At 40.3% G+C, this 26090-nt stretch overlaps 1 protein-coding gene across 1 annotated transcript; it reads right to left on the reverse strand.

The window, feature by feature from the left end:
- Window positions 1-4373: 4373 nt before the first annotated feature.
- On the reverse strand, window positions 4374-24934 carry TAB2 (TGF-beta activated kinase 1/MAP3K7 binding protein 2). Its single transcript, XM_009872904.1, is given in 7 exon segments — window positions 4374-6417; window positions 8139-8219; window positions 9521-9614; window positions 10278-10438; window positions 17657-18904; window positions 18907-19156; window positions 24744-24934. Coding segments are annotated over 7 exon segments (2082 nt in total). The 5' UTR covers window positions 24846-24934; the 3' UTR covers window positions 4374-6271.
- Between the last annotated feature and the right edge of the window lie 1156 nt (window positions 24935-26090).

The following is a 26090-nucleotide window of genomic DNA, read 5'->3' on the forward strand; positions in this document are numbered from 1 at the left end:
CAATTCAAAATGCCCCAATTTTCTACTGCATTCCTTTCACACTTTCTTTCCTTGCTTTTTGCGGGGGCTGGGGTCACGACAGCTGTACAACTGCCCAAGGCCAGGCAGTTGGGTTTCACACCCAGATCTCTGAAAACCTGAAAATAAAATTCTCCGCTAGCCAGTCTGGGACTGAATGTGCAACACAGCACATGCAGGCACCAATTCACAACTATCAAAAACCTGCTTGCAGCCTTGTTTCTAAGCTCCTTGCCAGAGGCACAAATGACTCCTATGGGACCAGCTATCACATCAACAGCAATGCTGGCTCGAAGGCGGGATTTCCTGAGCCTCCTGATGGAGCCTGCATTTGCCCATGGGCCAGTAAATTATTCCCAGTGTTGTGCCAGCCTTGCTTTCATGGATTCAGGCTTGCTTTAAATACTGCATCTGTGGTGCTCAGCTCAAAATGAAGTCTTTTTTCAGTGTTCTAGACAACGTGGTTTGTCCCATTTCAAGGTAGAATTGCATCATAGCTGTTAGTAATGTTACAAAAGTTACACATGCTTTCTAGACATATGTACAAGAACCTGTAAAAACAAAAGATACGCCCATCCTTCTTGCACAACTTACAAAGCCGATCTGGAGGAGACAGACAATGTTACGATGTATGTGTGCTACATCACACCGATACAGAGTTGGCACCCAAAAGGACCCACAACTCAGGCTGCATGAGAGCATTGTCTGTAAAAACAACAAAAAAAAAGATACGCCCATCCTTCTTGCACAACTTACAAAGCCGATCTAGAGGGGACAGACAATGTTACGATGTATGTGTGCTACATCACACCGATACAGAGTTGGCACCCAAAAGGACCCACAACTCAGGCTGCATGCAGGGTTTTCCTGCAACATCCCCATGGCTGCTGCGGTGACCCTGCCTGGAAGTGTCGCTCTTCGTTACGTGGCACCTGAAGTGCAAGGTAATCTATGCCAAAAGCTGCACGCAGCTGTACGCAAAGGTTCCCACAAGCTGGTCTCAACATGATTCCAAACAAAGCAGGAAACACCGGCTCCTCTCCCGTCTGCCCAGGGACCAGACAGCTCTATGTGGAGTTAAGACTACAATAAAATAATGGCAGCTCATGGTTAATTCGGCAGCTCGTGGACATTACGTCAAGCCCTGCTCGAAGAAAGCAGGAAAAGAAAGCCCAGAGCAAGAAAGCCAAGAGAGAACCAGAAAACACATGGTTTGGGAGTTCCCTGTGCCTGTACCATGGTGCAACCCCTCACAACACTGCAGCAAGCTTACCTGCTCCAGACTGGAAAGTGCTAAACAAGCCAGGAAAGAAAACTCCCTCAACCCAGATATTGGAGGCTGATGAGAAAAACATCTGGAAAATCAGCCAGCACGCTGGCTTACGTTGCTGCTGGAGGACACACTGAGAGAACTAACCGTGCCTGTGTCCTGACAGCTGGCAAGCGCCCTCTAAACTTGCCACATGAAAACCACCCAGAAGCAGCCAACAGAAACTGTAGGTACAGGGTTGTTTTTGTAGCTAAATACACAACAGCAGGGTTTCAGGGGGCAGAATACCACAAAAAGCAAGCTCTTTCAAACATGAGTGATGGCTGTTGCTTCAGAGGCTCACACTGGAGTTGCCAACAGATGATTAATGACAGACAAAACAGGCCTCTGAGCAATCCAGTTTATGCCACCTACCTCAGGCCCTTACCCACAACTTCTTCACTGCTGTGTTTTACTTGTTGGTCCCTTGTAGGTTTGGAGTTAAATGCTTTTACTCTTAAAAAAATAGAAGAGAATAACGATTAGGTTATGGCAGTAAGGGCAGAATCCAGTTGCACCGTGAAATGAACTGTGGACACCTTTCTGAGACGTGACTAGTCATACAATCAAAATTCAGAATAACATCTTCTAGCTTCAGAAGAAGATGACCTTCCACACTAGTCAGAAAACAGCAGCTGTGACCAAACGATGGGCAATGCTGCCTGTCACCCCTAGGGAGGGTGTGCATGCTGATGCCAAAACACGGGGTTTGTGGCTCATTCATGTCTCCACAGAGAATGGGATCACCAGAGTACAACCTCATAAACCAGCATCAGGACACCTCCAGTTGGGGCTGGTGGGGTGTGTGATGCAATCCCTGCACTGGAGTGTAAAGATACTGAGTTGAAATCATGACATAGCAGCCTACCACCTTCTGGGGCACTACTAGAACTAATAAAAATTGTTTTAAAACCCAAGAGTAAACCACGGTTGCTGTGGGGTGACAGACTGATGTTCAAGTGAGATCTAGATGCTGATTCGAGTCTTGACTTAAACCACCGTACGCAATCAAAGACCAAAATTTCAGCAGTGAAATCTAGTTCTAGCCCAGAAGGCCAACCACATCGTGGGCTGCTTCCAAAGAAGCATGTCAAGCATGCTTCTCGGTGATTCTGCCCCTCTGCTCTGCCAAAGACCAACAGGTTCCATCCTGATATCCTGATGCAGGTATCGGTCCAGGAAATGAACGGAATGAAGAGAGAGGAGAGTTATCAAATAAGTGAAAGAAAATTAAAATCAACATGAAACAATAAACTAAAATCAACATGAAACAATGGATTAGGAGACAGTTGATGCACTTTTCAAAGCTACACAAGCCGTACCTTTGCACGTTACATTTATCCACTTTGAACACAGCTGGGCTCTCCAAGTGGGAAGGAACTTTCCAAGCCCAGCATCGCACGGTGCAGCTACACCCGACAGCTGCTTTGGGTGCAAGTGGGTGAACAGTAAAGCGTTTCTCTCCACCACCCAAGTCTATTGTTGCTTCAGGAAGCACTGAGAACTGGAACGCATCACAGTTGCCTGGAAAAACGGTGAAGACTGTTTTTCAGAGCAAAACTACCAGCAAGTTTGGAAGGTGGAGCTTGACGGCCAGGGTGTTCTGGGGCTTGCAGAAACGCAAGCGATGAGTATTTAACATACTCACAAAAAATAAACAAGAGCATGTCTAAAAGCCAGTAAGTAAACTTCTCCCTTCCTGCTACAGAGTGATTTTTTTTTTTTAAATTACAGACATCCCTGACAAACAGTATAGAAATGTAGAATCATATATCAGCATCCAAGATCAACTACTAATGTTCACAATACAGAGTTTCACTTACTTTTACTGCAAATGTTTCATTTTCAGTATTTATCTTCTGTGAGGAAAATGAAAAATTTCAGCAGTGAAATCTAGTTCTGTTTCATCCTTCAAAATTTAAACCCTTAAAATCCTACCCTTTCAAAACCTACCATACTCATACGCTAATATACTGGCATCAACTTGAAGAAGAGCTAACAATATACATGACTTTGATACCGGAAGAACACAAGACCCCTGAAGGTGAAGGCAAAAATCTGCAGAACAGGTGACACTGGAGATGTTTCTCTTGTCCCACTACTCCAGGATCAGTTACTGAAAATACTGCCTGTTATACTCTCACATGAACGTGTTGATGGCTCTGCACAACTAGCCGGATCTGGGATTTCAATATATTTTTTTTTTAACTTTCAGAAAATAAACACTCAAATAAATGCTCGGAAAATACCAGTTAAGCATTTTTGACAGGATGAGCAAAGTGTCATTTTACCTACTTCCCAAAACATGCTTTTTCCGCCCCACGGCTGACTGGAATTTATTGTTTCCTTTTCAGATACAGCTGCCCTCTTCAATCCAAACACTATTTTTCACACAGCAGGTTAAGGCACTCTAGTTGATCAAGCTGTGTTCAGGAATGTTTTTTGCTGGATCTGTAGTTCATCTGTTTAGACGTGTCTCCTGAAGGGCTTTCACAGGGCATCACTCTCTCAGAAAAGTCCAACGCCACTCACCAAATGTCTTTCTAGACAGGGCCCAAGTGGGAAAGACATGTCCAGGAAGACCCCACCTCTCATAGCACTATAATATATAGCACCAAAATAGAGTTTAACCATATTAATCCTTAAACCGTGCTTATATTAACAGTACAGAGAGTATATCACCCACTACCTTGAATAAAGTGGTTGTCCGTTTAGTACTGGAAGAATATTTTAAAAATCACCAATCCGTAAAGCACGAATTAAGGATGGCTGTGTCTAGCTTATCACCTTATGAATAAGCAAACGGGTCTTTGGTGAGGATGCAATTTTGTCAGTGCAACTTTACAGAATACGTTCCTTACATTCACGGAATTAAACAAAAAATGTGTAGGAGGAAAGACATAAGCTTTAACAAAACAAAGGCTTAAATAAAATCTCTGATCATAAGACATGAGCCTACTTTTAATACTGTTAATGCCTATCATTCCATCGAGTATCCTGTTGCTCCAACAGCATGGAAAAAGCAAACAAATCACAAACCCAAACATTAGAATATAATTTTTTTTTAATTTTTATAAATAACTTATCTGTTACAAAGGCAGTTTACCCAGCTAAATCACAAAACCATCAACTCAAGATATCCAAATTAGGTTTTATTAATAAACAGGTAAAAACTGATTTGTCAATCTTCACATAGAACTGCAGATGAAGCTGAAAAACAAGGCCTCATTTTATAAACAAAATGCATTGAATGCAAGTGCTTTGGGTCTACTGCCTAATTACCTGGGACTGGCATTTTCTTCCCACATAAAAAAAATGCAAAGCCTTCAAAACAAAGGCCTCTGTGCATTCACATAGATCACTTGTAAAACTCCTAATAAAAGTGTCCACTGGCAAATGTTTACAGCGGGTGACAGTCTACTTTGTCTCTTGCTACATTGTTAGCACTCCCTCCAGCCTCACGCTAAGTGCTGCTACATAATTCCTTGCGTGCCGTCTCTCATGCATACTGTACTGAAATTCCATTTCTTGATCTCGGTTACATACATCCCCGATCACGTGAATATTTTCCTTAAAAAAATAGATCATCAAAATAGAGATGCTTGAGGTTGCTTCAGTGTTCAAGTCTGTTTGATTTCTCTTTTCCAGCCTTTATTTCAGTTGTCCTAAATATTGCTATCCTTGTTTTCTATAAATATGAGACTTCACCACAAAGTCAGGTTTAGAAACTGGCTGCCGAAACAGGAAAGCATTTAAAGTCCTTGAACAAAGCTGTACGATGCTGCTGCTGTTCATTTTGGCACTGTATGTACTTCCCCAACGAATCTCTCTTCAGGAGTCTGCGAGATACCCAGCAGATGAAGCAAGCGTAAATCGGATGCTGATCTGTTGGTGGGTTGAAAGTTCCTTAGTACAAAGTTTCCTCACACCAGACAAAACGCTACCTTGTGTCACCCACCGTAAAACTCAGTGTACAGAGTGAACTATATGCATAACTCTTCCAACTTTTCCTGCATTTTTTACCACGCTGCATCTGCAGGTCTTCACAGATCATCAGCATTTACAAGAGCAATGTACAGAACGAGCAGAGGAAAGCTATTTTGTGCATAGTTTCTTATTAATGCTCTTATTTTAAGGCATTGCTTCTCTCAGATAAAAGCTTAAAAAAAGGGACATGATCGTGCTTAATCACTTAAAGGGAAAAAAAGAAAGTTAACAAAAAGACTATTACACTATACATACAGAAGTACAGGAAAATAATAAAGGTGAAGAAAAGAAATCACTTAAAGCAGGCTCTAGAGCTATGTACAGTAGGAAAAGCTTTGGGGTATTTCACCGTGTGTACTGTACAGACAACGCATCCTTTTCATCTTCAGACACGATTGTACTGATTTCTGGCTTCACAGAGATGTTTTCAGGGAAGACAAGGCAAAGAGTACCACTGACTGGCGAAGTTCTTCCCTTTATCGAAGGCACTGTGTGGCAGCAAACAGTTTAAGTAGTTAAACCTTGTTCTTTTAGATCTCTTCTGTGCATGTAGTGTTTCACTGAAAGTTCTGAAAACAAAAATGCTAGCACTCTCTTCCTTTCCCCTGTCCAAATTCAGTAGTGACACCGGGGCAGAGAAGAGGACGGGCAACACCCAAGCACGGAACATGGTGTGTGTTACTGGGACACTGGTAATACTGTACGCGGCCTAGGCAGCTGGCATCCGAGTCTTTCAGCAGCTTACCTTTCAGCCAAACAATTTCAACTGCCTGTGACACAACACTGAGGTATTACTAGCTCTGTGGGCTGACATCTGACATTAGCAAAATACCGTCTCGTCACACCTTCCATCTTACAAAATCCTACACGTAAATGCTTTTTTTTTTTGCCCCCCAATGACTGGATAGTTCCTTGTACGTTTGCCATGGTTTTACAAAAGGTAACAGGCCCATTGGCTCAGAAATGCCTGGGCATTTCACACTGTTCACAGCGATTTAAGGCCGGATGATTTAAAAAAGTACAGGCAGTACAGCTCCACTGAGCTCCCTCATCTTCATCTGTATCTGGAACAGTCTTTGGTGTTTTCACAATGGACCTCTGCTCTGTGACATGAAAGAGATAAGATAAGCGGTTACTAACCAAGAACAGCATGGAAAGAATTTTGAGAAGTTTTTTTTTCAGTAACTGAGAACAATCTTGTTCCTCTGAGAACAGCACAGTTATTCCAAGTGACAGAAGCAGCTTTTTACCACCTCCTTGACTACAGCTTGATTGTAAGTCAGCCAAATGGCACAGGGTGAAACTATAAAAAGCATGTTTCCCATCCCTTCACTCCGCTTTCTTCCCCATTTTGGTCTCAGTTCAAAGCTGTTGTATGAAAAGGAGATAAAATTTAGAAGCTAATCGGTGCAGGAAACACGCACAAGATTTAAAGCCTGAGGTCTATGGAGGAGTCTAAAATTCATTATGACAAGAAATAAGCGCTCTCTAACCTTTTGACATATTTAATATTTTGACCCTAGAATGAGTATCAGCAGTTCTTCCTCAAGCCAGAGAAGCAGTCAGATACACCGAAGAAAAATCAATGCCCTACTCTGTCATGCTTATCCTCCCAAGCATACAAATGCATTTTTTTGCACGAGATGTTAGACAACAACCCTCAACTATCTGAAAAGGTAAAAGATCAAAAGAGAAAAGGGATGAAAAAGACTAGGAGAGAAGAGTGACTTCTCAAGTTAAGGGTTCCCAATTAGGGAACTGCAGCAAAGCCTTTTAGTCAATTGACTGAACTTCTGATAAATTCTTTACGGTTCAGATGTAAAATGTGTCTAATAGGACTGTGTATGGATTTAACTTTACTTAGTATTTTCACTAACAGCTCGGATAATTAAAATTAAAAACCTAATAAAACATGAAGGACAGCATCAGTTCAGAGGAGTCCAATTTATGTGGACCATTTTAAAACACAGAATGGTCAGAAACGCTGAAATGAGGTTCTCTAATAACTGTTACTGCACACTACAGGGACCAATCACACACACATAACCGGAGAACTTCCTGGACAGAAAAACTGCACAGAAACATGAGTGGATTCCCTGTTTCATTTGGTGGTCTGCCTACAGATCATGGTATGACGCTGTTGCAAACAAGTTAATTTGATTCTCTGCTTTACGTAACACACAAGAGGTAATAGTTCTGTTTTGTCTGACAGCCCATTAGGGCAAAAAACTAAGTCGTGCAGAACTTAATGACACGCAGAATGTTCAAGACTGACTAATAAATTCAACTATACTGACTGCCCTATTAGGCAGCATTCCTTTCCTCTTCAACTATTTAAAACTATACTTAATAGTGGCCAGAAGTGTATTATTATTTGTTAATAAAAACTCTACAGCAGCCAGGAAGTCCAGTAAGGGTAACCAGATTGTAACACGCAAATAAATCCACTCCTCACCAAGGACAACGATGAAGTCATCTAAGCAAGTTTCACTCATCCCTAAGCAAGTTCTCACACTCATTTAAAACAAGAAGATAGATGCCTCCATTTACTTAAACTACCTCCCAACGTAATATCCATCTTTAAATATACACCATTTAATACACTTCTCTTTCTTCAATGTATGAATCGAGAGGAAACAAGAAGAAGAAGTGTATTTACTGGCAAGACAAATAAAATGCATAATTTGTATGCTTTTCAAAGTAATCTACTTCATAACTAACATTCAAATTAGATTCAGAGAACAGAACTTGGTATTATATACAAAACAGATACTAGATGCAAACCAGTTATTAGCATTAAATCCAAATATTACCAGTACAATACCTTTGGGTTTTGGTGGCACTGGACCAAGAAATCCAATATTATCGTAAAAATTATGAATAGCGCTGGGATTAAAATGTGGTCCTGAAAATAAAATTAAAAAGGCAGAAATTTAAAAAATAAACCTGGCTAGGAAAGCATGTAAGTTTTTTTTAGCAGTAAATCTGAAACAGTCCCATTATTCACTCATCACCTTTTCTATCAATATGTCAATACAGACCCAAGATATTATAGTGATGTCAACAATACACCTGGAGAAACTCATTGCCCAAAATACGCAATATAAAGTCAGAAATAGAATCCAGCAGAACACACCTGTGAATACATTTTTTTTGCCACTCTTAAATACTTAACTGCATTTTATTAGTGAATTTTACCTGAGAGTTTTTCTAAATAGTAGCTACACTGAAAGAGATGTGCGCTATATGCAGCATATTATATATGCTTAGACTTAATACTCAGAGGAACTCCTAACTCCAATTCACTGTAACAAGCAGACATAAACAACACATGCAATTTGAATACTCTATTTAAGGTCAATTTTTCATGTGGCGCTACATGCAGTACACCTGCCTTTTTCCTCCCTATCTGGAGGTACACTGTCTGAAGGAGAACCTCCACAGCCCGCGGCTGAACTGACCTAACAGCCTGCTGCTGCTGGAAGCGGAAACCATCAGTCCCTTCCCTCTCACTGCCTCAGTTCTCCCTTCCCGTGCCTCTCCCTCACATCAGCTGCAGCAAGCTTTTCCAGCAACGTGACACCTTCTGCTTGGCCAGTAAGCACAATCAGCTCTGCAAAGGGTCTAAAAAGCTAATACAGGAGCCAGAGTGCAGTAAGTGGCAAGAGAGGGAAGCAGGAAGAGAGAGGGACCTCTTGCTGGCAGCTCTTGAACTGGGTCAGCTCTCTCATGATCTCACCCTCCTGATCAAAGGCTGCGTCCCTGCAGACAAGGAAAGAGGAGCGCATGCTGGCAGTTACAACTGCGTATTTGCTAACTTGCGAGGCTGAATATAGGACAGAAGTGGGACAAGAGAGAGATGGACACATATGCACAGCTGTATCATTTAGAAATCCTCTTCTTTGGTACTTAAATAACCAGACTTCCCTCTGCGGCATTTACTGAGTAAACGGCATCAAAAATTTCTCTCTCCTGAGCCAAATACAAGATAGGAATGAATGTGGGATTATGAAAATCATAAAGCCAACAACCCCAACAGGCCTAGAAGGCAATTACTTCCATGGTTTCACTCAAACTTGATTTTGCAAATAGTATGTATACCCATCAATTTTAACAGATGCTTTTAACAGATGCAGACAGTGAAAGAAGAAAGGAAATAAAATAAATCAGCATTTATAGTTGCCGATCTACTAAGACATACTGTACCTCTTGCTTGAAAAAGATCAATCTCTTTGGTTAGGCAATCTATGTCTATCTGCAGCTGTCTGTTACAACTTCTTAACTGTTGCATTTCTTCCAGCTGAAAAAATAAATCTGCCTGTTAGACTAAATTTTCCCATTTTATTATCAGTTACCACTCATGCATAGGTTGATAGCACGTAGTTATTTCAGAAATAAAGATAAAACAATCTTCCCAATTAATGACTTTTTTTTCTAACTGAAGCATAACCTTACAAAGATTTCAGACCCACTGAATTCTTCTCTCAACAGACTTCAGAGCTGACTGAACAACTCCAGACTGTGGTCAGGACACAGTCAATGGTCCACCGGATCAATGGCTGATTTTCTGGTACTGAAAACTGGTGCAATAAACAGTTTCTCTGAGACTGGTATATGCATGAAGACTAAAAAATATTTTGTGTGGAAAGCAGTATGAGTATTAAGTCGTAGTTTGAATAGTTAAGTGATCATGCCTTTGAGAACATCTGGAAAGACTACAAGGACAAACCTTTTGTGATTGTCTTTAAAAGTAACACTTCACAAAGCAATTAGTGAACTGACAGGTTGTGGTTAAGTAACGCATATTTAGCCTTTACTCCAAACTACACTGTTTACCAGTTAAACTCTAGCTATACTGCCTTTCCCTAGTATATTGTCAATATATGGGCAACTCATTTTTCAATTTATTGTGACAGATCACACTTGTGGTTTAAGTTTATAGCCTACAGACGTTTCAACTTACTGATGGAATTTGGGAAACCGAATTCGATCTTTTCAGGCGCCTTCGTGTTAAATTATTCTCCATTTCATTGACCTCTGATTTTAGTTTATCCAACTTTTTCTTTTGAATCTCAAGTTCTCGTTGAAGTCGCTCCATCCTGGCCTTCTGGTGTACCAGTAAAGCTGCAATACATAAAGTCCCATTTTATCTACTTTATTATCCTTCACATGGCAACATTAGATAAAGATGAAAGTTAGTATTCTTTTGGGAAAAGACAGACAAAATCATGACTAGATACTGCTTTTCCATTCTCCTCAAAAGAAAATCCGTCCTAAGATAGCGTTGCATTTTTGAAAACAGCACAAATCAGTTACAGACAACAAGCAAATACAAAGAGGAAGTTATACAACATAATAAATGACCATTTTGCTGTAATCTAAAGACCTTTTTCAAGTACCAACCAATCCACAAGAATGACCACCAGAATCCAAACACAAGTTTCCTTGCACTGTATTCAGCCCAACCACTGTGTAACAAGTAGCACAAAGAGGACTTCAGAGATAGCTGTAATACAGAGCGCTGTATATGCTGAATAACCACCGAGATTTTTATTGCTATTTGGATTGGAATATAATCCACTGTTGTTGTCATAGCAGAAGACACCAAAAGAAAGGATAACAGAAATTACTACAGGCAATATCACTGGCAAACATCAGTTATCTTTACAACAAAGGCTGGATTGTTTGCCATTTTATCCCTAAACTACAGCGCGGAAGCATTAACTCAGGTTCTAATTTCCAAAACTGTTTACTACTTGTACAGAAAATGGTGTAAACTCACCTAATTTAGAAACGATATTAGCATTTAAATTACAGCTTTTAAAAACTATAAAGAACATAAACAGCAGAAGATGCAATCAAATCAATACAATTTAACATGTTTATTTCATGAAAGGTATACTATTAAATATTATCACATGAACAGGTAACAACGCTCACAGCAATCATTACCTTCCACAAAAATGAGAAAGTATTTCATTTAATAAACCCAACCATGATTTTAACCTCTGCACAGCCATTCACTCATCCATTAAATTACTAATTCATATAAACTGGGATAAGTTTTACAGACAATAGCTACCTTTATAGCACTGTGAAAATACTAAAAAAGTAGCAATAACAGGGTATTTAAAAAAGACTGCATTAGCCTCACAAAACATTTAAGCAAAACTCTGTCCAGAATGTGATGTTTAATTCACCACGATTTCATTAGGTACCAAAAAATAACAAGCCAAATTTGAGTGCTCGTAAAGTTTCCCAAGTAGTAGCAGAGCAAAAAAATGCAACTCTCCGTATCTTTGGCAAGCAGAACTGCCCTCTGCTGCAATTCCTGCCTGTTCATTCCTTTGCATATTGTATTTTGTCTTCCAGAGGTTCTTCAAGAGGAGGAACCACGTCAAGCTATTTTCATACAGTGTTACAACAACTGCAAAGGCCCTGCTGAGCTGCAGCCTAGGCTTTGGAGTTAAATGCATCAAAAAGATACCAAAATGACAAAACTGCTTCAGCCTCGGCTTGGTTTTGTTCAATTTAGAGATAGTTGCATAAACAGGCACCTTTATTTGGGGCTGCACCTGCGCTCATATGCAATATAAAAACACCGTGAATGAAATTCCAAGATAAGTATTTTTGTTGAACACTTGGAATCATGAAGTGAAGTAGTCTGAAAAGACAGCCTCCCCTCTTGAAAAACCTTTTAGAAACAGCCCAAGGAACTTTTTCCCATTTTGAAGTTACAAATGTGGCTGCACCGACAAAGAAAGGAAATCAAAGACTACCTTGCCTCTACTCTCGCAGGCAGAGGACAAACCCTTTTGCCATCTACACTGAGTTTCCACTCTTAGATGGTCTCCGTTTTCATTGCCTTCATATTACTGCTGAGGCAACTCCTCAAAGCCCAGGTGATTGGTACCTAACGTGCAGCAACTCAGCTCTGCTCTACCAACCAGACTCGGAACTCCTCAGACCTGTCAAACACTGGATACAGGCTGCTGGGGACCAGCCAGTACCCTGGACGGGCTAAGCGAGAAAGAGTGCTACTGGAGTATCTCCGGGACATGCGGCAGGGCTCGGACTCCAGAATATTTCTAGAGGGCTTTACCCTGCCCCTCTCCCTGCCTTTTCTTAAACTACTCTTGTAAAGGGAAAACCCCCACAACTTCTTGTTTCAATGTTTTCTCACTTCTGTGGTTTAGAAATTAAGCTTTCACTACTGGAACCGCAGAGGGAGCGGAAGGCACTGATGGATGCTCACAGCACTCCTCATTTTCACATCACTCTCCAGACATGATCCAATTTAATCTATTACCAGCTTTGTGACTACTTTACCATTTTACAATTTAAAATCCCAACAGTTTTGAAACACTCATTGCAAAACTACCATTATGATTAAAGGAAAATCACTTGATATTGTTATGCTAAATTTCTACTATTAAAAATAACTTGGATAAGGGACTGGCAAGACACTGCTTTAAGTGATGTTTGTTCTATGTGAATTTGGCAGTTCTTAAATACCAATTTGACAGCTGTAAGAAAAAGTGGGCTGGGGAAGACAAAATCTCCCCATGTCCCACTGCAGTGTTTATCAATGGAAAACAGCAATTTAAGTATTTAGCTCCCTCTAGTGTTTATCAGAGCAACTGAAAACATTAATAAAAAGCAACAGTGCATCTCAACCTAACGCAATTGAGCTACTAGATCAAGTTTACGGTATCTACAAGGAGACACTTAATGGTCTGTTTGATAATCCTGTGCTTCATGCAGGCTGGGGATTCCACCTGCGAAGGCAGCACAGGCACATCCAAGTTTACTTTACACAGACTAACCTGGAGTGCAAGCCAGAAAGGCTTGCACTTGTTGATTCAGACAGCCTTAAAAAGAAGCTACTTACTGCAATCACCGTAGCAAAAGTCGCGCAAACATTTCCTCCTTGATTCATCACTTTTATACCACAACCAGAAGAGATTTCAGGTTCAACTTTTTCATTATGTGCACATTCAATTTTTTCAACTTCTGCATGTTCACGTTCAGCAGACTGACAAGAACAGATCGCTTCAATGGTCTGGCAGATGCCACTGTTTACCACTAGTGAGCATGAAAGTCTGGAGGACAAAAGCTCACTCTCCCTTTTTCCTGGAGACCTGCTCAAGCAGGCACTGAATATACTTGTTAAGTTTGAAAATATATGCATAATTGTTTTCTCAAAGCCTCTTTGCATCCGGGTTTTGAACAGTTACTGTTTTAGTGTGTCTTTTGTTATTGCAAGTGTTTCTTAAAAAACCCCAAAACTTAATCTAGGAATACAACGATTTCACCCTATTCTACAGGCCTCTGAATTTCTGAAATTTCTTAGCTTGCCAAATGTGGAGGAAAGGGGAATTCTGGCAATACAATTACTCTGGCGGTAGGTCTGTGAAATTATCAGGACACATTCATAGGTCTGTGCACATTTGGAAAAATCTGTATTTGAAGCTGCATAAATTTCAGTCGCTTAATAAACAATTTCAACAATTTACATTTTTTTGTCTCCTTTTCCAATACTCTTTAGATTTTTTTTAAAAGCGTTGCTCAAGAGTGGGGCCTCATATACAGAGTCAAGTACCTTAAATCACATGTGCTTAAGGCCCCTTGGAGCAAGGGGCACAGCTGTATCTCATTAAAATTTTCATTTTTTTTTAAACATCTACAAGCACTATTTAGCATTTAAAGAAATTTGTTTCACAGATTCACAGAATGTTAGGGGTTGGAAGGGACCTCAAAAGATCACACAGGTTTTTATTCTTTCTGAAAATTTTTAAAAGCTCCAAAACACCAAAGCAAGGACTGTGGAAAATATCAAGTTACTAATCACAGAATCATAGAATGTCCTGGGCTGGAAGGGACCTTAGAGATCATCTAGTCCAACCTCCCTGTCATGGGCAGGGACGTCTCTCAACTAGATCAGAAACCACATGGGGACCGAATGGGGATCGAACCCGTGACCTTGCTGCTATCAGCACCACGGTCTAACTGCTAATCTAGTTAATCAATTAACATATTTACATTAAAAGCAATTCTTTCCACCGTATTAAGTAAGCTGACATCCACATACACACTTACAGTTGGTACCAATGATTAACTATGAGCACCATCCTCTCACCAAGTTAGACGTCAGACAATTAAAAGCCAAGTTGTATTGAACTAAGGGATTAAAAAGTCCCTAGTATGAAAATATCAACTTAAAGGTTTTATCACATATTTTTGTACACTCTTGATAGGATGTCTATCCAGTATGCAGAGAATCAGCAACTATTAAATAATTGTTTAGCCTCACTATTCAACAAATGACTGTATGCATAGTGAGTGTATATCACAAAAATACTTCTGAGTACACAATTTTCAGTTTCTAACAGGATTGCACGGTTTTTCATTCATAAGACACTTTATACTAAAGTAAATTATATACTGAAATCTCAGGTAAATTACTTCATATTAATAAAACTAAATTATAATTTGAAATCTCTGATAAGTAATGGGAACTGATACTTCTGTATACATACGGAACTGATGCTAAAAATGCAGCTGCTCTTGGCTGCCCCTTTGGGCATACACCTAGCCTTTTCTCACAGCATTACTCAGCCTTACTGACTTCAGCAGTGGACGAGTGCTCTCACCATTTCCACAAGGAAGTCTGCAGTACCTCAAACTGCAACTGCAGAAAACAAGAGAAACATCAATAAGCAACTCCTTTTGCAAAATCTGGTGACAGTGAGTTTCTTAACCTCACAGTCAGTGGCAGACAGAACCTAGCATTCCACAGTAAATACACTGATTTTCTCTGACCAGTACCCTACTCCTTTTCACGTCCCATAACCTTCGGTTTCAGTAGCAAACACGACAGATCTGTGGTAGCCTTCTACTACCCACTGTGACTTACTTGTGAGGAAAAACAGAAATCTAACCATGGAGAGACTGGAGTGCCTACACAAACCACAACTGAAGTAAAGTTTCTCAGGCAGCAGGCAGAAGCACTTGCAGATAGGTCCAACAAACCTTCTATTCTCCTGGGTTGGACAATGTATATGAATGTATTTCACTGGAGCAGTAAAGGAAATCTCCTTTGACACCAAAGCAACTCTGTCTTCCACATTCCTTCTACCCCCAACCAGTTTCAGTTCTCCCTGATAAGATAAGGAGCATTCTGGGCTGAAATGGAAAAAGCCAATGAAAATACACCCTTCTCTAATCATGGCCAGGGAAACTACTCATCTGTTCTGGCTAAAACTAAAGTGAGACAAGCAACTAGCACGGAAGGTTTTTTTGCTCAGCTTGGCTAAATAATAAGCAGCTTAGAATCTGGCCCCAACAGAAAGTATCAAGTAACTCAAATCCCTTTCAGAGGTGTTTTTCCCCCGTTACATACTAACTAAAATATCCACGTTTAAAAGCAATAATTGGGACTTCCAGATATCAAGATCACACAAGTAAGCCTATCACACACTTCTCAACTTTCCAAAGATTACATAACAAGAACAAAAAAACCCAACAAAACTGCACTTGTTGCAGGAGAAATGGAACAACACATGCCAGAAACCCCAAATACTTCTGAATGAGAAGCATGAGTGCACTTTACACAAACTAGTGAGGAAGACAGAAGGATGGTGTTTCCCTAAGGTCCGAAAAGTTGCGCCAGCCCACACCACGCACATACACTTCATCTAAAAACTGCACCTATGTCTTAGCTTCAGGAACAACTGGTCTCCACAGGAGGAATGAGCCAGTCAGTGCTTCTGAACTCCAGGCTGCATGGGAGAAATGGGCATCACAAGCTTGCCCCAGCTTGATAAACTGGATGCTGATACCTGCAGCCTGTAGAGACTGTGCAGGAAGTCAGGTTACAGCAGCCAGTGCTGCCAGGGGTGCAAGAGATGAAGAGCCAGACCAAGCAGAAGTCGGTCCCATCAGAAAGGCAGAACAGGAGAAAGGAAGACCCATCCCCAATGAGTACCTACAGTTCGGAACGCTTGAGAAGCAAGCTCATAACCTATGAGAGTATTTAGAGCCCAAGGACAGGATTTCAATTGCCTAATTTCGGGGTACCTAAAGTCTTCTAAGAATAAACAGCAGTCAGTCAAGTCTCCCTTAAGAATAAGAGAAGGCAATATCACTTCTGGAGGGCAATTTGTTTTGCTTATCTGCAGATGAATTGCTTTCTAAAGTTCTTTTAACTCTTCACTGACTGCAAAGATAATCTAGGATATTAGTTTTTTGGTTCTGACACCTAACCTTTAGACACTTGAGTTAGGTTGGATTATTCTTTCACCAAAGACGTAAATTACATCCAAAGTAGTGGACAAGTAATAATCAGTTTTTGATTTACTTTGTTACTATAGATGCAGACCAGGTATCAGTGTCCTGATCACTGTACTCAGACAAAACAAAATGGTTAAACTAATATAAAAAATATTTAGAGTAGTCATGGAACAAGCTTTTTTTGTTTGTTTGTTTGTTTTTTAATGCTGAATTGTTTGCTAAGTGAAAAAAGGACCAGTGAGGTCAAAGAGAAATTATTTTGACAACCTATCCTGAATACTGCTGAAACATGCAAAGACTTACTCAACATCTTTATATAATAAAGATTCCACAGAAGGGCTAAGAAATCAAGGTGGTAATAAAAACATGCAAAAACGTAAAACCATGAGAAAAATATTAACAGGCCAGGTTGCCATATCACATATTGTAAGTTTTACGTCCCCTTTATCATCGATCCTTTAAAATAGCTTTTTTTGGTGTGGTGCTTCTTCTCGCATTTTATAACAGACAGAAGAAAGTACCAAGACTTTAAGCATTTTATTGTCAGGCACACATTAGGAAACACGGAGGCCAACACTTCATCCCACTAATTGCTTTTGAAGTCTGCTTTTCTTGCTTCATAAACAACGCTTGCAAAAAGGAAAAAAAAAAGGAATATTATCCAATGGAAATAGTATCTCGACAAATTCAAAAATCTGCCAGTAGACTTGAAACTTTAAATCGTTAGGAGAAACTGAACAAGCTTAGATGTTTATCAGATCAACACAAAAATGAAGACGCTGTGACTCCACTTCATTAAACAGATAACTCTTCTGTTTGTCTTAAATAGATATGTTATCTCCAAGTATTTTGTTACAGGTCTTCACCATAAAAAGAAATCTATGATTTGCTTATAAAGATTTTTTATTTATTTAGGAAATGCTCATGAATGCTAAAGTTGAAGATACTGTATTAGCATCACAAAGGTTATCAAACGTTTCCTGTTCTGTAATCTACATACTGAATTGACAATCTGGCTGAAATCTCTATTATTTATATTAAGAATATTACCTTGTGTGTAGGCAGCATCATCAGATCCCATACTCAATTTCCGTGCATCACTGATCCTATCCACATGTGCTAAAACAGGGTCAGTAAGATGCTGGATACCCTCTGGTTCAACATAGTGATCAGGAAGGTTTAGCAGGTTTGTAGGTTCAAAGGTTGGGGACACTACCCCTGGGGAAACTGCAGGGGGCTTATTTGGAGAAACTGTAATTTTAAAAGTATATTTTGTGTTAGGCTGCGTAACCACCACTCGAGGAGAGGTTGCAGTGGTGCTGTTGCCCACTGCTCGACTCTTGGGTGGATGGTGATGAATAAATGCAGGACCCATGCTTACTTGACCAGACATATTCCTAGAAGTGGCAGATACTCCAGGATTTGTCGATATGAAAAGCGTGGGCTGGTTCCGCACAACTTGATCATCTCCTGCTGTAGCATTTGCTGAAATGTAGACCTTGGGCTGACCACGTGTGATCACTTCATCAGTATTTGGAGGACTGGCCGATATGTAAACAGTGGGTTGACTTCTACTTAATGTCTGGCTGTTGAGGGAAGAGGGAGTATTGGAGGTGCGAGGGCCAGTTGAACGCAACTTAGAAGAACTGTTTCTTTGTGGTGGTTCAAGTTTGATTTCAATTTGGTTTTTGCGAGGTCCTGTGGATATATTCTGAATGTTGTATTGGCTATGAGCAGAAGATTGTGAGCTACCAGATGAATGAATCATAGGTGCTTGTGGAGTAGTAGGAGAACTGATAGGCATATAGACATGAGAAGTCTGGTGGCCTTGCTGATTTGGCTGCGTTGAGTGTTGCGATGAGGTATGTGGCGTAGTACTGGATGTAGGAAGAGTAGTCCAGGGACCTGGCTGCGAAGGCTGGTAGACTTGCTGAGGGTGCATGGGATTAAATTGAGATGCCCAGCCTTGCTGCTGCTGTGTCTGTCGAGCGGTACCACTGGGAGCTGTGATGTAAGGCCTAATATAGATAGAATTTCCCTGTGGACTGTTAAGTACAGGAGGAGGTACACCATGTATGTGCAAAGACGTAGGGGTATTGCGACCAGGCTGAATATTTGGGGCTAGAGTTACCATAATGGGGTTGAATCTGGGCGTTTGTTGAGACAAGTTAGATACTCCTTTGGGGCCTAGGTGAAATCCAAGATGCTGCCCTGGATTAGAAGCACTAACTGTATTAGCCATCCCAAAGACATTAAATCCTTGTGGAATCTGCGCAGGTGCTGTCTGTGGTTCCTGATGTTGGACTGACTGGTTTGAAGGTGTCCATCACTAACGCTGTGAGCTAGAGTCCTACTTCCATTCATTCTACTTCCTTCTCTTCCATGGTGATACACATTCTGCGACTGCAAATCCAAATTAAGAGATGTCATGTGATTTCGTAGTCCAGGAATCCCAGAATCATCGGAAAAACCAAGGTCTCCTTCACCGTAGAGATACTTTGTGCTCTCCTGAGAGAGAACTGCACAACAGGCATCCAAATTATTGTTATTCTATAAAAGACAGATGAAAGTTTGGCATTACTGATAAAACACTGTCACAGTTAGATACATATGCATCCAATCATCACTGAGAAATTAACAACGTAGCATCAAACAGAAAGCTTTAGGTAGAGGGCTGGCACAGCTGCTACACATGCACAAAGGGCTTGCACGTGAAGCTTACTATTTTGAGAGCAGCAACTCAGTCACTGGCACCAAGGGCAGAGGTCTGCACTGCTGCTGAAGTCACGACAGGGAGCTCCTGCACCCTGACAAGCTAACACCATACAACATGATACACACCAGCTGAATATTCTTGCTATTCCTTGTTCATTTCAGAACTATCTTCAGCAATGACGAAGTCTCTGGCTTGAGAGGAAAGGTGACAGAGGGAATGGATTCACCACACCTGCGTATTACTGGTTAATAACTTAAACCCCCAAATCCAACACATTTTTATTTTAAATGTTTTCCCAAACACTTCAATACCAGTTATCCATTACCTCCTGCTGAAAATGGAAAGTGAGTCTTATGCAGAGAAGAAACATGCCAACCCAAGGAGTTACACATGACTTAAGAAGAAACGTAAAAACTCAGTTGATACAAATTCAGCAGATTACTCTTTGCAAGATGAAGTTATCAGTGGAAACCTCATGGGATATTTCTATTTCCATTTTAAACCATTGCTTGCAAATTTTTTATATACTTACATTTGTACAAAGTTACTTTATAAAACCTGTAATAGGATGACTTAGAACAAAACCAACCATCTAGCTAATTTAATTTTAAGGAACATTTTCAGAAGCAAACCGCTAATCCCTCTTCTCTTTTTCCATATGTTTAGTAACACTGTACTCACATCTCACAAATTTAGAGAAGAGTGAACATGCAACAGTGGCATAAGTTCTTAATACTGTGCTCTGTCCATACCACTTTTCTGACAGAAGCCCCTCTCCGTCCCCAAGAAATAAAGGTTAATACTTTCAGCCAGAAGAGCACCTGTTGAGGCCCAGATGTTATTAAAACTAAACAGATGTCAAATTCATTCAGTAAAGAAACGGCTACTAGAAAGAATGCATATAATCAAGAAAAAAAATTGCCAAGTAGTAACATATCAGTTAAAGAAAAACCCAAGCAAGATAAATGGATCCATGCTACATGCTTTCTATCAAGTTATTTTTGTTAAACTAGCAGACAGGAGATCTCATCCTTCAAAAAGGATGAGAGGTCATAGAGTATATTGTGAAAAAAAAAAAAAGAAAGAAAAGAAGAGAGAAAAAAGGAGGAACATAACAGAAGTGGGAGAGGGATGACAAGGCTAAATTCCACTGACAAAATCAAAACTACGTGTCCAAACAGGCCAGATGCAGTTCTCAAGTCTTTAAAAAAAACAAAAAACAAACTCAAAACAAAAAACCCAAGATAGCCCCCTACCCCCCTCCAAAAAAAAGTCAACACAAAAGCCTCTCAGCTACAAAACCTTTGAAAATAACGGGATTTCCTAAAGGCTATGTAATTAGGCAACTGTATATAAGGATTGCGGCAGGAAAGTCTTGGAAGGTATGACAACAAGTCAAACCGGTGGTATGCATATGGGCCCTAGTTTGGACTAAGCACCAGAGGACAAAGTAATCAAATGAAGTTAGTAGTGAAGAAAGGAATCACACATGGACAGAACAATGGGTAAGAAAAGGTAAGAACTGCCTTGGTTTTGCTGCAAAAGGAGAAAAGGGAGCCAGAAAAAGGGAAAAAGATAGGATGTCACAGAAAAAAAAACAAGCTAGGAAGATCTTAAAAGGCAGATTTTGCACGAACTTATGTGTATTAAAATTATTAACAGAAAGACCAAAAATACCAAACCAAAAAGGAACAGGCCAAGCTTGCAAGGCCCTTACATTCAGCTTGAATGCATTTCTTTGGAAATTTTTTTTCTTTTTTTTTTTAAGACTGCATCCAATCAATTCCAAAATTTCAGTGACGTCAATGAGTAAATTGGAGAACTCAAAGGGGAAACGGGGGCACATGGAACCCCTGGCATCTTCTGGCTGGCAGAGGCAGTTTCAACCGCTTCTAGCTCTTTATAGATCAGAGAACCGGTTGATGGCAGAACTGAGCATATTCCAGCAAAACAATACCCCTCATCTTAGCTCTGCCCATGTCCCAATTGAGTTTAAAATGTTGGAACCCTGAAAGAGAAAGAAAAAAAAGAAAGAATAAGAATGTTGGAGGGAAATGAGAAAGCAGGGAGAGGAAACAGACTTAAGGAGCAGGTAGTTACAGAATGCTCCAGACACAAAAAAAAAGAGTAAAAGGGGCAAAAGGGGACAATGTCCACGGGCTGGGGACTCAGTTATATGAGAAGGGGAGAGCTGAATGCAGGAGGCTCGTTGGGAATAATGGAGGGATGCAAAGCTTCTCAGAACATTCAGTGCTGTTAGCCCAAGAAAGCAATAAAACTTTTTTATTGCCTAGGTTTACAATTTGTATTATATTCATAGGTTTATATCTCATCTTGCTGGATTTTTGGTGGTCCTCTGTTTTTAGTATATCAGACACCATTTAGGAATTTCAGCAGTGGGTTATTCACCTCAAGACATCTGCATGTTTTATTTAAGTTTTTAATTATAAGCATATAATACTATAAAACTTCCTTTGAAAACAAGCTGAAAATAGGTTTGGCTAAAAAGATTCAAAGTGGACTGAAATATCCCTATAGTCTTCCTGCACAATTCACAGTGACCTGAAGAAACTTCTCTTATAAAAGACTCTTACCAGTATCATTACAAACTGCAGCACTACTTAAATTCTTTCAGGTTCTCCCCTGGGATAACTTACACTTCCTGGTTTAAAAACAACTTTACCCTGACATGTGATGCTTGCAAATAAAGTATCATGGGGGCAAGGCAAATGCACCATTTCTTATATCCAATACTTTCCTTAAGTACTTTTCTCTGAACCAAACCACAGCTGCTGTACTTAACGGAAATTCCTTCCACTATGCTCTACTATCAGAAGGCAGAACTCAGGATTTAGACACTGTTCCACCAGTACTGCAAACACATGAAAAAGTACTCTCGAATTCTGTTTTCCAATCTCTACCACCAGTCCAAGTACAAAATTTGTCGGTTTAAAGAAGTCATATTACGCTGCTTTCTAACAAAACCAACCAACCAAAAACAATCTCCCCGCACTATTCTCAGAGGAACAGCACAGACAGAAGCTAATTGATTCAGAGAAACCAAAGGTCATGGAATTTCAAACAACTACCAACATGACAAGATTTTGTTGGTAAGTCTTAGAAGCTGTCAGTTAATAAAAAAAAAAATTAGCTTTCCAGTGTAATGAATTAGTGTAGTAATAGTGTACATATGGAACACTAATTATACTACAGAATTTTTGAAAACATCTTACAAAAGCTGACCTAAACACTCCCTCAAAATCATAGAATCATAGAATGGTTTGAGTTGGAAGGGGCTTCCACGATAATCTTGTTCCAATCCCCCTGCCATGGGCAGGGACACCTCCTGCTAGATCAGGTTGCTCAAAGCCCCATCCAGCCTGGCCTTGCTCCTTCCAGGGAGGGGAAATCCACAGCTGCTCTGGGCAACCTGTTCCAGTGTTTGACCACCCTCATTGTGAAGAGCTCCTTCCTAATGTCTAATCTAGATCTATCCTGCTCTAGTTTAAAACCCTTGCCTCTAGTCCTGTCACCACATGCCCTTGCAAGCAGTCCCTCCCCAGCTTTCCTGCAGGCGCCCTGCAGGTACTGGCAGGCTGCTATAAGGTCGCCCCAGAGCCTTCTCTTTTCCAGGCTGAACAGACCCAACTCCCTTATCTGAAATCTTTACACTTTTCCCATATCTCTGACAAATTATGGAACGTATCTTTTCTTCACAGTTATAAGGTTGCTTTTCATAAAAAACCCAATTCTCTGTATTCGATATTACAAAGACTGCCAAGTCTCTCAGGAGCCAAGCACTAGCTTTTACATTTATCAGGAATTATATTCGAAAGGTGATTACTGACGCATTCACTTTGTCAAGTCCATTGACCTTGCTCAACAAGCAGTTCTCACATTTGAAGAACAAAACTGTATTTGTAGTTTAAGAATTAGACTAGTCCAACAGAGAACGATACAATCCTGAGAACAAACACAGGCAATTTGTAGTCTGGTTCAGTTTTTTCTTCAGCTAGATAATTAGAGAGAAATGGTTGGAGAAAGCTTAAAACCTCGCAAGGCCCAAGCAGAATTTTGCCCTCTTGCAAATCAAACCAAATTCTCTCAAAGAACTGCACTTTTCACAGCTTCTTACTCTAGCAAGAATGGACAGTCATGATAAAGTCTTGAAAATATCAACACACTTCTAACTCCCAACAGTACAAACATTGTTCTTGAAAGCATGTGTGTGACTAGATCCAGGTAAGTGAGTCTACACATCTTTTATAAATAAAAATACAATAAAAAGCAAGACAAACAGTTATGATATAAAGATTTTTAAATCATAACCACAGATAGGCATAGTCCAGAGACAGCTAGCTTCTGTGGACCCATTACTTTTCCAATCAAGCTGTCTATATTGATGATCAGTATGAATATTTGGACAATGCTCCTATTATCCAGAGTACTCAAAGGTTGAATACCTTAGATAATGAAAAAAAATCCAGTCAGTATGGATGCTTTGGGATCACTGGAAAAGGCAAAGCAAACATGTTTAAACAACATAGTTAAGTCTATCAGCATTTGTTAACTTTAGGCATTTAGGTCCCAACAGGTTCCAATGTCATGCTTTGTATGGGCATATTCATTTCTCTTCTGAAGGAACCAACGTGATGCTACAGAGCAGAAGTGGATAGAATCAAAGCTTATCTGGCAGCCAAAGCCTTGGGAAGCACTGACCCAAAGCACATCAGTGCATCACACCCAGTCAGGTCTAACACAGTGAATGGTAGGCCACCCAGTCCTGCCTGATGCAGGCAGACTCAAGGAAGCTGGGGTGTGCCTGCATTACACCCCCAGGATCCCTGCTGCAGAAGGCAAGTAAAGGCGTCCAGCCTTGGTTCTGTAGGCCAAGGGAGCTGGGAGCAGAAAGCAGTGGGGCCAACCCACATGTGGGCAAAGGTCTGCTAATCACCTTGAAACCTGATAGAGACCAGGTAGCAAGGCTGCTTCTGGACACTCAAAGCATGGGGGTCGGGGTAGTGGGAAACAAACAAACAAACAAAAACCCAAGAAAAAGCCCTGTATGTTTGTAGCACTGCTTTAAATCATCCCTGCTGGACTCAAGTTGGCTTTGCATCCCTCCTTTTGTCACAGTTAGTTTTGGCTCTTAACAATAGCCAAAAGATATCGATTGGTGAAACAGCAATACTCATGCACACACTGATTCACAGGCTTGTTTACTTTGGGCCACCCAGATTAGACATGGAAAAAGAGAGGGCAATTTACACCTAGCTTGCTGTTCAACACAATGACTGTGTATATTTGTCTCACTCAAAAAGAAAACAGAAAAGAAATCTGCTTTCAAAAACAACATCCATACATAAAACACTTAAAACAAGCAACACCACTTACTCATACAGTTATTAACAGAGCACTGACCTGTAACATGCATCTGGATACAACACCTTCAGGTACCTCAGGAAACTTCTGTCGCAGGTCATGTAAAACCTGAATATCAATTTGCTGGCTTCCTTGGGCCATTCGTATATTGCCTGGTCAGGATTGTTTTTCAACAGGCAGTTTTAGGCCTTAGTAAAGGGAGTATTCATCTCTTCTGTCCCAGCATTTTCTGGAAGAGGAAGGAAAGCCTTAAGACATTGAAAGCAGGCACTTTCGATGTAACAAAACCAGTAAGGAACAACCCCAAAGACAACACACCAAAACCCTCTTTCCAATTATAAAATATACATCTGTATTTTAAATCAAGGTTTTTCCATGTGACATCTCTGGCTAACTAACTGTCCTTCACATATTTATAATCTTGAAAATGGCCCATTTATAGACAGATCTCCTGATCGGTTTCCTTCTAACTTGGTTCTTATATTGTAATTATAAAATATACGAGAATAAAACCCTACTTGATTTATCAGAGTATTAAAATTCACAGGGTTAGGATCAGTATTTTTACTTATTTAACACAAGTAAACACGAAGTCCACACCAAAACGAGGCAGACAGTGCTCAATCAGTTTTTGAGCATACCTACACTGTAACCTTTACCACCACTGCTGTTGCTTACTGTCAGGATATTGTGGCTAGAATTAGTGTTTCTAAGTTTCAGGATTTACTAGCAACGGTCCACTTGTTTTTCAAGTAACACACTGAAGAAAGATTCTGATATTATGACTAGAAAGAAATAACCCTATAACGACTCATGTTTCTTCAGCTAATTCTCCTTCTGTTTAAGGAAACTATGAGGAGTTATGGATAAGACATCACAATCATCCAATCAATATATTTGAATACAAATTACCTGTCCTGGTCATATGATATCAGTAGGCTTTATCAAGAAAAATTTCTACCAATTGAGTTTGGAAGAAGAGCTCCTATGTGCCAGGCAATGGAACGCTATCTTCTTTATATAAACTAATCTTACAAATAAATGTGACTATAAGGCTTATAAATAAACCAAAGCAGTAAACTCCAGTGGTTATTTACCTCTTAAATTAGCAAATCTTATTCAAACACCTCTACTGAGTTATTCACTTTCTCCTCCCCTTCTCTACCTGCTTTTTTGCCTCATGTGCACACCATTACTCCATGTGCTGACTCATGACAACCTGCAGAAGAGAACCGCTTCCAGTACCACCAGGCATATGTACGCACTGCTCCCTGGATCCTTTCAGACCGAGTTCTATCCCAACACTCCCCTCTGGCACACTCGCTTTGTAAGTGAGCCTACGTGCTTGTCTTTCTGTACTTCTATGCATTAAAAGGACACCAGTGG

Source organism: Apaloderma vittatum, unplaced genomic scaffold (assembly GCF_000703405.1).
Source record: "Apaloderma vittatum isolate BGI_N311 unplaced genomic scaffold, ASM70340v1 scaffold1897, whole genome shotgun sequence".
Taxonomy (NCBI): Eukaryota; Metazoa; Chordata; class Aves; order Trogoniformes; family Trogonidae; genus Apaloderma; species Apaloderma vittatum.